The sequence below is a fragment of the Rosa chinensis genome, chromosome 4, assembly GCF_002994745.2.
Source record: "Rosa chinensis cultivar Old Blush chromosome 4, RchiOBHm-V2, whole genome shotgun sequence".
NCBI lineage: Eukaryota > Viridiplantae > Streptophyta > Magnoliopsida > Rosales > Rosaceae > Rosa > Rosa chinensis.
This window is the reverse complement of record NC_037091.1, coordinates 62914007-62929461: the sequence shown is the minus strand read 5'-3', so window position 1 is coordinate 62929461 and position 15455 is coordinate 62914007. Positions and strand designations below refer to the sequence as shown.

The following is a 15455-nucleotide window of genomic DNA, read 5'->3' as shown; positions in this document are numbered from 1 at the left end:
CAATTGCCTCCAGCTTATACAATGCACCAGTGAAAGGCAATTTGCCTGCCAATCCACTATTCACACTTCAAATTTGAATAATTCATTAAACTAATAATTTAATTAACTAATTAATTAACAATTAAATTAATCATCCAATGTTAATGTAATAAAAATTAATGAATAAATTTTAAAAACAAATAAAATTGTATATCAAGTATAAACATTATTCCCGATAAAAAAGGATTGAAAAAAAAAAAAAAAAAAACATAGATATCATTATCATAAAAAAAAAAAAATTATCTATGACAATTGATAAGATTACCGACCAATCTCCATTTGCCATGTGTCGACTTTAGATACATTTATCTTACAAGAAATATATATAATTTCTGATAAGATAATCGCCCAATCATCATTGGACACGTGTCAATTACAGATATCGTTATCTTCTGAAAATATATTCAGGATATGTGATAAGATTTTCAACCTATACATACGTGACACGTGTACTTATCCTAACTTTTTATATTTCAATATTGGTAATAAATAAGCTTCAGAGTCCATTCTCTGCTCACACATTCCTCTCATTCTACACCTACATCTCTTTCCAAATCTATCATACATCTCTTTTCTCCTCTTTCCGATGGAAGAATTGAACAAATGGTTGTTAGACAGGGAACGTGAAAATATGGAAGAGCTCGAGCGGATTCAAGCAACAAACTCTCAAGCGGCTGTGATGGTGGCGCAATATCAATTATAGGATGCACCTAGAGGGTGTGGTTCACGACCTGGCCGTGCCCCAAATGTCGAAAGACATAGAGAAGTTCGAGGTCATTTTCTCCTAGAGGATTACTTTGTCGAACGTCCAGTGTACGACGAAGCAGGTTTTCGGAGGCAGTACAGAATGCAAAAACATGTCTTCCAACGCATTATGGAAGAACTATGCAACTTCGATAGTTTTTGGGGACAAAAAGCAGATGCCACTGGAAAAATGGGACTGCTTCCCGAACAAAAAATGACAGGTGCCCTGAGAATGCTTGCGTACGGTGCAGCTGCAGATCAATGTGATGAGATCACTAGGATGGGGGCTTCTACAGCGCTGGAATGTCTCAAGAAATTTTGTAGACAAGTCGAGTTTCTTTATGGTGGGTGGTTTCTTCGTCCTCCAAATCTCGCTGATTTATATAGGCTTCTCAACAGAAGACAACGCCATGGGTTTCTAGGCATGATTGGGAGCATCGGTTGCATGCATTGGGAGTGGAAGAATTGCCCAACCGGCTGGGCTGGAGCTTTCTCGGGTCGAAAGGGTAGACCAACTATTATTCTTGAAGCAGTGGCGTCTTACGACACGCGTATATGGCACGCCTTCTTCGGAACCCCTGGAGCCCAAAATGACCTAAATGTTCTGGGTGCGTCTAATGTGTTCGAGCGTGTCATAGGTGGAACTGCTCCTCTGGTTGAGTTTGAAGTCAATAACAAAAGGTACACCAATAGTTACTATCTTGCTGATGGAATATATCTGAGGTGGTCCACTTTTGTCAAAACAATATCAAACCCTAGAACATAAGAGGAGAAACACTTTTGTAAAAAACAAGAGGCTTATCGCAAAGATGTGGAGAGGTGTTTTGGTATCCTTCAATCTCGATGGGTCATACTGTGTCACGGTGCTAGATTGTTTAAATTGGAGGATCTTCGAGCCATTATGATAAGTTGTATCATTCTTTATAACATGATTGTGGATGATGAGTTTGTTGAGGAAGAATTTGTGGAGTCTCAAGAAGCTGATCTAATGAATCCAACAATGGCAACCGTCTATGACCGGCCTGTGCATCCCGATACTGGAGCACCTATTCCTTTCGAACCAGTAGGGAGAGATGGACAAAATTTTCCTGCATTCATGGATCGTGAATTTCAGGTAGAGTCAGCCTACCTCCACAAGTGCCTGCAAGATGATTTGGTGATGCACAATTGGAACATGGATGGTAACTGAGTATGAACCACCACAATTTGGGATTTAGATTTGAATAAATGGTGGTTTGTAATTTTAATCAATGTTTTCTATGTTTGTGTGCTTTCCTGATATGTTTGGTTTTATTTGTATTTTTAATCGATGTTTATCTATGTTTGAGAATAAAATTTGTTTAACATTAATAAAACTATTGTCATTTGGAGTTACATACTTCTTATTATTGTTAGGTTCATTCATCAATTTATTCAAAGCATAAAAATTTTATTTCATAAAATTAAAATTACATAAGTGAAATTAAGATTACATAAAAAAAATTAAAAAATAAAACTTGATTTCCTAGACAACTTTTTATTATCTCTTACATAATAAAATTAGTCGAATTGAGGTATGTAGCAACCGCTGCTACCACCATCGGACATTGTTTTTGCTACGATATCACCCTTTTTCTTTTTCCACCAAGCCTTTGATTGTGGTGTCATGGAATTAGTATCCATGGCCATAATTCTTGCATCTTCTTTCGCCTCTTAAAATTCAAATACCTTCTTTGTGTGAGCAGCCATTTCTTCGTTTCTTTTCTTCACTAGCTCAATAGAAGCTTGAGTTGATTCTGCCATGGCTTGAATAGCAAGAGCCATACTTTCTGCTGCATCTTGCGCCTTCTTTCCTTTTTTCTTTGCTTCCTTTGCTCTCTTTTGTCCCATTGGTCTCGGCATGGAGCTTGATGGTGTCTCCAAAACTATTTCATCATCCAAGTCAATTGGAGACTCGTTTTCGGAGAAACTAGCTGTCGAATATGATGCCGGTGGTTGAGAATTAGATGGTGCATCCACAAAATACGGGTGATACTTAACTTTCTCCCAACATTCAAATTTATCAAACTTCTTGGGATGTCTTTTCATGAAGATATCGTGAGTTTGATTTTCCTAAACAAGAAGAATGAAGCAATAAAAATCAACCGAAAAATTAATATAACATTTGTATGGGGAAAATTTTACTTAAAAACATAAATAATAATAATAATAATATAACAAAATAGGATCGGGAGAAAAATCAATTCCTCGTCCATTTTATTGGTTCCGCTCATTATACGATTACGAGAAGTCATTTGTGCATTGTGCCAATCTTTGAGAATTCTTTTCAATGTTCGAAACTGAGATTGGAGAGCTTGAGGAGTTCGGCTTGTTGGTAGACCTGTCAATTTTGCACATAATCGGCATGAACTTTTTCCCATAACTTTGAGGAAGTTATTTGTTTGCCGGTGATCGGGCACACGGTCTTACGCGCCCATGAATCGCACAATTGAACTTGCTCGTCGGTAGACCAATTGGTACCCGAATCTCCCATTGTTCGATGATAATTGAAAGAAATGAAGAGAATATTAATGGAGAAAGAAGATGGAGTTAAATTATTGAAAATTTTGATGTGAGAAATTAAGGTAAGGGAGTAGGTATTTATGGAATTTAAAAAAATCAATTTATGATTTTTTTTTACATTTGAGATTATTTTTTTAAGATAAAAAATTTAAGTTACTGTTGAAAAGTAACTGACCGTTGTGAATTAATTATAGCTGTTGGATCTTTGATCCAACGGTTGAGATTAAATAACCGTTGCACAGAAGGATTGGTGAGAGAAAAAAAAAAAAAAAAGGCTGCTGGCAGCAGCGCATGTGCAGTGGAGCCCACCACCAACGGTCGGGCGATTCATTTGCTAATTTTCAGTCATTCGATTGCCCGGGCGAGTGGTCCCCAGGTGGCCCCTCCAATCAGTCGGGCAATTATATACCGCTGCATCAGCCAAACCTCTCTTTTCTCCAATTGGTCAGTCAACCGGTCTACCGCTGCATTTGCTCTAAGTGATTAAATTGGCAACCATATATACCCATAGAAACTGGAATCCAATTTGAACCCAATTCCAAAAATTGAGCAGAACGATTGAAGAAGGTCAATACCTTGGACAGAATAGAAGCAGCGAGCTCATGGTGCTCGGTCTGACAAATAGGCTTAGACGAAGTTTTAACCCAATAGAAATAGTAAACCTATTTTGGGCCGCATGTATCGGCCCGACAAACTGAACACTTTTAAGTCCTTATCATTCCCAGCATTAAGTTCCACTCTAGTGGATACTCCCTTGGCGACTTTCCCTCCATTTTCTCCTTTCCCTTTCTTTGCATTTTGTTCTTTTTCTTTGGTTTTTCACTATCATATTTTCCAGTTGAAATAATCCACAAATCCTAATATATTAATGCCTCTATTAAATAAAAGTATATGAGAAATCAAAACACCGTGAAAACAAATTTGACAAAATTAAAAACTAGCGCAATATGTGATCCTAGCTAATATTTGTCACATTTCATCGAAAACCTTAGTATACTCCTCAAAAGAAAATTTGGGCATCTAGAAGTTAAAGTTGTATATATATATAGTATTTCTTCAATACTAATAGTCACACTTTGCTTTTCAAAAAAAAAAAAAGTCACACTTTGTTGGATACTTGTGACTCTAGTCACTGCATTTCATGGAATTACTCCATTTTGTATTATGTATTATTGTGAAGTGGCTTTGGGTGGCTGTGGCTATTAGGCACATTTCTATATATCAAACTGCCACAAACTATCTTGTAATAAAATGCATATAAGATCAGAGGAGAAAGAAGACGCATATAATGTTGCTATTAACGGTAATCTATGCACCAATCATGGATTTAGGTAGTTCTCTGAAATGTTGAATTGGTCTCGGTTGTGCAAGTGAAATATTCATAATTAGAATCAATAGTACTTTTAAATGTTTGCTTATTATGACTGGTCAGTGGTTCATAGTGAAGAAAACGTCTCCATCTGATAAAGACCCTGTGTGTTTGTGTCCTTGACTCCATGTGAATTAGTGTAATGGAGCTCAACTCATACCCTTTGAATGAGTTTACCAATTTTCATCAATTTCTTAATGAGCAGGCACAAACAGAAGCGAGGTCCTTGTAGGGTAACATAATGCTAATATCATTATAGGGTTAGGATCTCCTTCCGTGTATTAACACGTTGATACATAATGTGTAGACTAACACAATCTATATGCACCAAATCATTTATGTGTAGTGGAAGGCTCATGGTGCAGTAGTCGACTACTACATCAAGCGAGCTTGTCTATCCTATGTGAAGCCAATTTATCTTTATGAATTGACAAGTTATTACACAATATCTTCATTTTCACATTTTAGATGATTTTAAAAATAATGAATTGAATGTTTAGAGCATAAGGTTCAAAAGTTGTCTAATTTTGAACAAATTGATTCCCTATAGTCATAGGTTAGTCATGACTCATCCACATTAAATCAACTTGAAGCTAATTTATTCAACCACAAGCAGCTTCATCCTTATAGGCCACAGTATGATCACAAAGCATACCGAATGAAGTACATAATAAAGGTGAAGGCGGTTAAACATCTAAATCATATGAATTACATGATTTGAATTCAAAGATTGGAAAGAGATTATATATAACATTGATGCTAGATGAACCAAATCCCACCAAAATCAGTTAATGATACCTCGATGGCTTCTGAATAAGGGATTGAGTGTGGATAAATGCATCTTTCTTGTTTCAGCAAGCAGAGATAAACATCAATGACAAATTCTGGAACAGCACAGATCCCCCAAACGGCAAAAGACCCATGTGCACTGCTCCAATTTTGAGCAAGATTCTGAGAAAATGATGTTCACCATGAAATTACCGAACATCCACACAGCACGAGAGCAGCACGTGACGGTAAGAATGAAGAGATCTATTAGTAAATTAGGGGTTAGTCAATAATAGGTCAACAAAAACGCGAAAGACCAAAAAAAAAAGGTGAAATATGGTAAAAGCAAATATGGCGCATATGACCTAACAGATCGAGATTGTTACCTCGTCTTTTTTTTTTTTTTTTTGAAATAGGGCCAGTACGGCTGCCCTCAAGCCTTGATCATTAATGAAAACTCAGAATACATGGGGGGGACATGATACCTAAACCCCAAATCACAATAAGCATAAAGAGAACAGCCCGAGATAATAACGAGAGTCTCTACAGAAAATATGTATTCTAACAAGCACCAATTAGCGAAGAGTGCATCATTGGCTACTCTATTCGCTTTACAAAGGTGGTGACATACCGGAAAGATTTTGCTCACGCGGAGCCATAATTTACTATTACTATCAGCTTTCCCACTATGTTGCCACCGAAAAACAATTTCGGTGACACTAAGTTTCATCTTGCCACTGGGAGGCTGCGACCATTTGACAAAGCAAGGAACTCGCCTCCTAACCAGAGCAGACAAGGTGTGCAGTCCGGGACAGAGCCCACGTCGCCCTACCCAAAAGTGGTAGGGACTTATTACCGGCATAACGCCACGTCGTACTAAAAGTAAAGAATAATAAAACATAACAGCAAAATAAACTGGGTCAAAAGTCAAAGCCCAAACCAACATAAGGGTCAAGGCCCAGACCCAAAACCCATCAGACCCAACTCTGAGAATCCGGGTGCAGAGATCACGACGGCGCCATCCAACTCGCGCTTCCCAAACTGTCTCACCACCACCAGCGGCGACACCATCACCAACCTGCCGCCTGCTAGCCTCGTCGTCTGTCCCCAGATGAGCCCCAAACCACCCAAATTGGATCGGGTCTAACCGATCCGATCTAAGCCCAGTGATTTGCAGCGATGCCACTGCCCGGTCACCACCATCAGGCGATCTCCGATCCTGCAACACCTCCTCAAAACACCTACCATGCCTTCCACGTTCCTCCCTAAGGCAAGACGACACCGGCCCCAACATCCAGCCATTAACCCGTCGCTGCCCATCCCCGTTAATTCCTCCAAGCGCTCTGGACAGCAGCATCGCTCTCCCGCAACCTTCTCTCAGACCGGGCCAAACACCACCGGACACATGGTCCTTTCTAGCCCGTCCGACGACGCCGCCGCGAGGGCGAGCCGTCGGACCAGGCAGCCACTCTTGCTGGACGATCAGATGCGCCGCCTAGGGTTTGAGAGAGAAGTTTTTTCCTGTACTCTTAAACGCTTTATTTTAAAGTGACTTGTTACCTCGTCTTATAGCTGCAGAGTTTCCACACCTCACCTTCGATCTTGTAAATGACATATGCTCATTCTTGTTCGATCTCCTTCACTGAAGACAATACTAAAGCCTCAATAAGTTAATATCTCATCATAATCGACGGCACTGTGGGTCAGATCAACGATTATCTTCGCACCGACGAGCAATGCGCTCATGTCCGCACGACCAACCCTCTCGAAATTTATGTCCATGTCACTCTATTAGAGTAAGTCAATAACAAACAATCTCCCTCATTTATTGCGGCACTATGGACAACAAGCAGCCCAAAGTTTCATCAAGATACCATTAGATAAATAAATCCAGGATGATATTTACTCATCCAATCAATTTTACCATTAGAATCTCCTTTCATGGTCGACATTGACTGTTAACAGGAAGGTTAGCATCAATGGACAGTCAAGAAATTACCCGCTGTAGGTCCTGCATATCGACTGCTTAGATTACATATCGCTGTTTCAATTTACAACAACTACCTCACTAGATATTTAAATAAATCAGATTTAGAGCGGAACGACATAAACCCGAATCCGCTTACTAACAACAAAATTCAACCCAACCTGATCCGATAACACCTCAGTTTGAACACCTCAAGGGTAGATTTAAACATATAACATACCCACCACGTCGTGCAGGATTAATCTTTAGTTATTTTTTGAAGAACAAAGAAAGTTATGAGTAAGGATTGCAACACGTACAACATAAGAGTTGTAAAATCTTTGCTAATTGAATGTAGATCAACGTTCTTAGATCAAAAGAGGACAAAAAGAATATAAAAAATAGAGCTTCAACTTCTCATGGACACCTTGAGGCAAAATAGATAGCCAGCAATTCGGCAAAGGAGCAAATAGTGGTATAAACAATGCTGCTGGCATATCAATTTATTTATGGCTATACCTATGGTGGATTTAGGTTAGGTTAACCATCTGTATATATTTGGACCACTCAAGTTTCCTCTTCTGGCAAACAAAGATAGGAAAGAGCTTGTGTATATAATAAATCTCACTTTAATCATGTCTTACAGAAAACCAGAAAATGTTACCTCGTTGGTTTCTAAGTAAGGAATTGAGTATGTATTAATGCATCTTTCTTGTTTCAGCAAGCAGAGACAAACATCATTGACAAATTCTGAACCACTACACATCACCCAAAAGTATACAGAGATCTCCAAACGGCAACAAAACATATGTGCACTGCACCAACACCTATGTGCACTGCACCAACATTTTCCAGTAAGATTCTGGGAAAACGATTTCCAACATGAACTCCGCCTCCCAGTAAGAAAACGATATTCCAAACAGTTCCATGCAGGATCTCCTTTCCTTAACACGATCATTAACCTAAACACTAGGATTTAGGTTAGGTTAAGCATTTATGTTCTTTGTCATTTCATGCTCTACTCGCTCTTTTCAGGTTGACGGGATTTTTTTTTAGGGGTCTTGACCCAAAGCACAAAAATAACATAATATTAGCCCACTCACCCCAGCAACAAATTTTCATTCCCACTAACCCATTTAGTTGCGAAATGTCACTTTTAACCTTTAAAGAATTATAAAATTACCAATTGTTCATAAAACCAGACTCTCTCTCTCTCCCTCCCTCCCACCCTCCCCTCTTTGATCTCTTTCAATTCCGGCGAGAAACATTTCGCCGTCGAGCAAGTCGCCCTTACCGTTCCGGTCACCGATTACCAATAGGATTGGAAATTTTAGGTCGAAGAGCACTGGTGGTCAGTGCTGTCGGCGATAAGTCGCCGATTTGGTCTGGGCTGTCGGCGCCGGGAATGCAGAACATGGCTCCAATGGAAGAGACGACGAATCCGACGGTGGTGCTTCAGAAATTTCAGCGATTTCGAGGAGTGGGTATTGGCGGAGACATGAGGGTATGGAGGAGGAGAGTTTGGAAGAGTAGTGCTTGCAGATCTCCATTACAAAAAATAGATGGCCTTGACCGAAAAAGGGAACGATCCATGTCTCATTCACCATTTTTGCATAATTGAGTTTGTCTTAGAGGTTTGCAGCAGGGCTAGGGAATATAAAGATAGTGTAATGGAAGAATGGAGCAGAAGAAAGAGGAAAAAAGCTTAAAGAGAGAAGGAATGGATAATGAAAAGAGAGGTAGGACGTAGCCACTACCTGTGGGAGAATGGTGATTAAATGTTAGGTATGGGACACGGGTGCTATTATTTATTCTTCTTTTGTCTGTTTTTTTTTTTAAAATATTTTTTTATTCATTCTTCTTTTGTCTTTCTTCATTAGCAAGAAAATTAGATAATTTCTTTTTTGTGATAAGTTTTTGTTTATTGCATGTCCAGTTTTGGGTATAGTTTTTTCATATCTAGGGAATTTTTTTGGCAAAATACATAAATACTCCAATTTGGCTTCTCTTCTTTCTTTTGGCAATTGAATAATATGGAACATGTATGGTATAAAAGGGCTATTGGGGGGCAATAGAGGTCTGTTAAAGGTTTATTGGAGGGCAATAGACGTCTATTGGGGGCCAATAGACATTTTGAATTGATGTAATCTCCTCGTTTTTTTCTTTAATCAAAGTTTTATTTGTGCAGTTTTAGGAAGATTAATTATCATTTCGGTAATCTAAACGTCTATTGGGGGGCAATAAACGTCTACTGGGGGGCAATACATGGCTGATAGTCGTCTATTGGGGGGCAATACATGGCTGATAGTCGTCTATTGGGGGGTAATAGACGTCTATTAGGAGGCAATAGACTATTGGGGCAATAGACGTCTATTGGGGGGCAATAGATGTCTATTGGGGGCAAAAAAAACTTTCCGGTAAGATTTTCAGCAAATTCCGATGGGCGGCAGCCGGTGACCGGAATTCGGCGACCGGTGATCAGATTCCAGCAAAAGTTGCCCGGATTTCGGCGACCGGTGACCGGATTCCGGCGGCCGGTGACGGGCTCCGGCGAAGTCTCCTATGGTTTCTCTCTCTTCCATTTTCTCTATCTCTCTCTAAGTAACAAAGGGGTGAGGGGTAAAATGGTATTAAAAAAAATTTTTTAAAAAAAAAAAAAATCTTCATGAGGTATTAGGGAAGACTCCCTTAGAGTGTATTGGGTAAGAGAGAATTAAAAAAATTTAATGGGGTAAGTGGGAAAAAAATCCCTAGAAATGGGGTAAATGGATAAAACCCCTTTTTTTTTAGAGAAAGAGATAATTTCATTAATTTATCAATTGACAAAAAGCACGCACATCATCTGCTGTCTTATACCAAATAAACCTAGATGGTCTAAGCTACCAAACACATGAAAGGTAACCCTCACTTTTGAACAAAATAAGCACAATTTTTTACCTAGCCAATGAAGGCAAATCCAACACTACCTAAATCCTTGCTAGAGTAACCCTAATCGACTAAAGACCTCAATTGATGTACAATTAGAGCAACTAAACTTAAATAGCAATAGACTTGAAGCTTCAACTGCTAGGTACCGAAGAAAGGAAGCCTAGAGCTTACCTTTGCCTTTCTCTATAGGGATAATCTCCTGAACAGTTTCAATAGTAGGGTAAGTAAGACACAAAGGAGTCCTACTCACCATCTTCTGAGGACGAGGATTCTTATTCTTACTCCCCAGAGGCCTGCCAACTTTCTTCTTCAGGATGCCTTGCTCACTCTCATTGTCAGTTTCCATCAAACCGAAAGCATCTACTTGAAGATTAAGAAGCTTACCCCCAAGGATAGTTTTAAACTTCTTTGGGGAGGGGGTACGACCTCCATTCCTGCTTCTCTTCTTGTAAAGCTTAGATTCCATCTGCACAGCTTCAGTAGGAGGAATGGATTTCGGAACACCCTTCATGGAGGCCGATCCCGAGACTACCACCTCATCCATATTCGTCTTTGGCTGTAGTGTCTCCTCATCAGCCATACTTTGCATGGTACCAGCAGAAGAATCCAACCTTGAAACTGATCCCTCCCTTCTTTGAATGACAGGCTTCTTTTTCTTTGTTAAAGCAGGAGAAGATAAAGGTAAATCACTACTAGCTTTAGTCTAGAAAGAGAAAGAACCACCAGCAAGAGGGGCAGCCGAAGTGCAAAATCCTAGGAGTAGAGATTGTCACATTAGGGTCCTCACACTTGGCCCTAGAATGAGTAATCAGGCCACATTGAGAGCATCTACCCTTGAGGTGTTCAAACTGAAATTTCAAAATAGGCTAAATTCCTTCCACCAAGAAAATTCTACATTCAAATAGAATGGGTTTGGAGATATCATGCAAGAAAAAGATGCGAATAACTCCTTTCTGGAATTCTTTCTTGTCATAATCCAGAAAACCTCCCAAAAGGTTCCCAATGAGAGTAAAATTATCAGGTTCCCCATACAGCGGTAGGATGCCCAAAACCCTAACCCAGATACGAACATGTTTCATCGAAACCTCAGCAATAGGTAGGACTCCATCGTACTCCTTCAGACAGACCGGAGCACTATCAAAACACCAAACTCCTCCTCTAAGAACCTTATTCTGGTCTCAGATTGATTCAAAAGAGAACAAGAAAAGATTATCCTCCCTTTCTTGTACCCTAAAGTCCCTTTTCACCATCCATGTTCGGAGGAAGTGAGATTTGAAGGCAGCTGTTAGCATTAAAGCCACCCTCAAGTGCAAGAGGTACAAGTTATAGAATAGGGGATTAAGTAAAGATGTCGAACCCATGAGGATTGGTAAATCCTTTCCTAGCTAGGGAAAACCTAAGGAAAAACTAGAAGAATATGCAAATGTACAATCACAAACAAAGGCTCACATGTGAACCAAAGTTCATGGTGAGTATATGCAAGATGGTGTGCAGAGATTTGATTTTGATTTTGAGATTGGTTTCTATTCAAATTGAAACGATGAAAGCAAGTAATATAGACTAAGCTAAACAAAACAAGTTGTTATCAAATGGATGGGAGTTAGGGCATCGGGTTTCACCTTTTGCCTCCCTTGCAAGCATTAAAGCAATTGAATATGAATGATGCAAAGCTAATTGTCCAACTACCCTCTTAGCATCCGGATAGGACTACTAAGGCTTAAACCCCTTTCATTTTATTAACTTTAACCGGATAAGTCTAGAGCTAACTATCTAGAGACAAATTCAATTACCGGATAGGTCTCAATCCTTTGCCCCTAAATGCATAAAGCTTAGAGTTTAGGTAACTAAGCAAGCAAACCAATCCTATCTCTAGGTGATTTTAGCTCACTACCCTCACATGCACACATGGTGTGCTTTCATGCTCCCTTCTTGCCTAAAGGTAATCAATCTCTAGGAAAAACTTCATGTCATGGCAAACACATAACTCAAATTGATTAGGTCTAAGTAATGCATTCAACTATTGACTTAGCATGTGAGAATGACAACATGAATTTGCATCAATTTATAAACAAAAGCATCAATACAAGCAACTTTGGCTAGGGCTTTCAATCCTAGCCCCAACTAGTTCACTACTCACACATAGTTAGATACACAAGCTTCAACATTCTATTAAACATCAAATACATAAAGAGATAGAGAGTAAAGGGGGACTATTGATGATGCCGGAAGAGGTGGTAGAGATGGGTCTCCAAGGACATGATGTGGTGGTAGTCACCTCCTTCTCCTTGCTCCAAGCTCTTGATATTGGTAAGAATAGTGAAATTTGGGATCTCTAAGATGAGTTGTGGTGTTGAGTAATGGAGGAAATAGAGGTTGTAGTGGAGGAAAATGGAGGTTTTAGAGGTGGAGATGGTGGTTTTAGTGCCGGAAAAGTCGATTTGCAATTTTCTTCCAATCTCCATGTCTTTTTCCCCTAGCTTCAAATCTCCACATTTCAAGCCTCAAATAGTCATTTTATTCTCAATGCGTTTCCTACAAATAAAAGGAAATGGATTAAAAAGGGTAGAATAACATGGAAGACAAATCAATTTTCATAATTATGGGGCACAATTGCATCAGTAATTTGTGACTCAACAGCAGCAGTGTCCACAGGTTTGCGAGTAAGAGGGTTTCCAAGGAGAAAAGATTGGGAGGATTTGCGCACAGGGCCTCCACCCATCTTTCCAAGGTCCGGGGCTTTACCACTCTCAGCAAGAGCCAAGGAGGTAGCGAAGCTAGCAGTGACAGTGTCAATGGAAGCCATGAATGAGGAAGAAAAGTGATCGATCTGGTCTGGTAGGGGAGAGCGGCAAAGTTGGCGTGCTAGAGTTTTGAGGGAGGAAACCAGGGTGAGAGAAAATCTCCTTCCTCGCTGACTAGTTGTTTAGTTTTTTTTTTTTTTTTTTTTTTTTTTTTGCAGGTTGACGGGATTGGTTCCTAGGGGGTACAATATATGCATGAAAAAGGGAAAAATAAACTCTACCTTCTCTCTAAAAAAACCCAGCCGACACAGCTTTCCCCCTCCTCCTCCCTTTCTTGCCAGATCTGGATCTTTGGCTTGAAAGTCAGGGGAGATACCTTCCCTCTTCGTGAGGCTTTTTCCCTACCCTTCTTGTGGTAGCTCTCTGCCACGGCGGTGGCCGGTATGATTTTCCTTCTGCCTTTGTTTTCCTTTCATCCCCAAATCCCTTTTCCCAACCTTTCCTAATTTTTCAATTCTAGATTACCCATCCCTATAAACCCTCTGTTCTTCTTTTTTCTTCATCCTCCCATCCCTACCATCCCTCTTCCTTCTCATGTCCTTTCCATCAATTCCCTCTTCTCTTTTTCCTTCCTTTTCCTCAATTTCTCAAATCTCTTATTCTTCATAGACAAGATGCACATCCTCTTCACCTTTCAGACTCCACTTCACTGATAGCTCGTTGGTCCTCCGGAGCTCCGACGTCAGTGTTGTTTGGATCGTCTCTTTAAACGGGGTTGTCCCGTTATCGCGCGTAAATCCGATGAATACGGTAGTGCAACAAGGTTCTGCATGGTCTTTGGTCGTTTGTCCCTTTGATCCCTCTGCGGATCGTTTATTTTTTTTTTCTTTGTTGGTTCCTTTGTTGTTTCGGAGGCTGTTTTGTATGGTTTAGAGATTTGGGTTATGGAGATATTTCGATGGATTCTGTGCTGCTTTTCTTGTATGGGATTGTTTCAATTGGTCTCCAAGTTTTCACCAGCCGATCTGGTGACGTTTCTGTGTCACCCTTGGGTTTGGCTGGTGGCGGCGACGTCACTGCATCCTCTCTCTCCTAGTCGATCTGCATTGTGGTTGAAACTTGCTGGGCTGTTTGGGCCTGTTTGTTTTCGTTTGTTTATTCTTTTACTTTGGGCCCGGTTTGGGTCCTTCGCATGTAATGTTGTTTCTTGTTGAATAAAAATCCTTCCATTGCAAAAAAAAATATATATATATATATATATATATATATATATATGCATGAAAAAGATGGAGGAAAAGTGACGAGTCAAAATTTGTGACAATATATAACCTAATAATAATGTACGTACATACTGTTATTAACTTATGATTCACCTTTTGGTAATGGTCTCATATAAAATCGATCATTGATGAACTGTGAAATATTTTGACCACTGTATTTTCCCAGCTGTTATGTGAATGTTGAGATTATTCAAAATAACATCCTCACATATAAAAGGCCAAATTATGGACTGCATATATATAGAAGATCAATCGAGCTTTCAACAAAGTCAAAGTGTTGAACCAATACATAAGGGTGTTTCTATTTGAACCCAGCAAATTTCTAAGAATACCCAGCCCTAGACTTTTTATATGATACTTTCCAATTTTACCCTAACTTAATATATTAAAATATATTTATATCGACGTAAACTCTTTCCTCATGGCCACAACTCGCTGGTGACCATCACCAGCAGCTGCTACCTTCTTTCTCTGAATACTACCCAGATTGAATATTCAAGTACTAATTTCTTTTCAGCCTTCAATTAAGTGAGACAACATGAGAGATTGAGTAACGAATGATTTTCATATGATAATTTCTAGGTATATTATATAGAGGATTGTGGTTATATACTTGCAAATAATTGCTAAAAGGAGATGCTCTATATCGTCGTCTCCAAACTGAATATTAGGCTTGATGTCTTGTGAAATGTTTTTACATTCTAGTATTGATTAATAAAATTTAATATTCCGAAAGCCAACAATTAAATCCATAGATGCAAGACGATATCACAAAGCAGGGGACAAACACAAATCAGCAAAATCGTAGTTCGAGAACGAAGGGTGAGTTGCCATCAGTGACTGTCTATAGTGAAGAGTGGGAATATTTAGACAAATATTTTTAATTAATAAACTGCTGGGTTCACTTAGAAATTTGTTGGGTACATTTAGTTTGACCCATACATAATGACCGAGTCCCACTTTAAAACCAGACTCAATGAAATGAGAAAACGATGTTTAACAACTAGCTAGCTATATTGGAGAAGCTAGCTAAATTGAGAACTAATACCAGCTTTTTTATTTTTTCCTACATCAGGAAC

The 15455-nt window shown here is 39.3% G+C and overlaps 1 protein-coding gene across 1 annotated transcript; it reads left to right on the top strand.

The window, feature by feature from the left end:
- Positions 1-913: 913 nt before the first annotated feature.
- LOC112199739 lies at positions 914-1972 on the top strand. The gene is made up of 2 exons (XM_024340714.1): positions 914-1464; positions 1654-1972. The coding sequence occupies exons 1-2, from the start codon at positions 914-916 to the stop codon at positions 1970-1972; spliced, it is 870 nt and encodes a 289-aa protein (XP_024196482.1).
- Positions 1973-15455: the final 13483 nt, after the last annotated feature.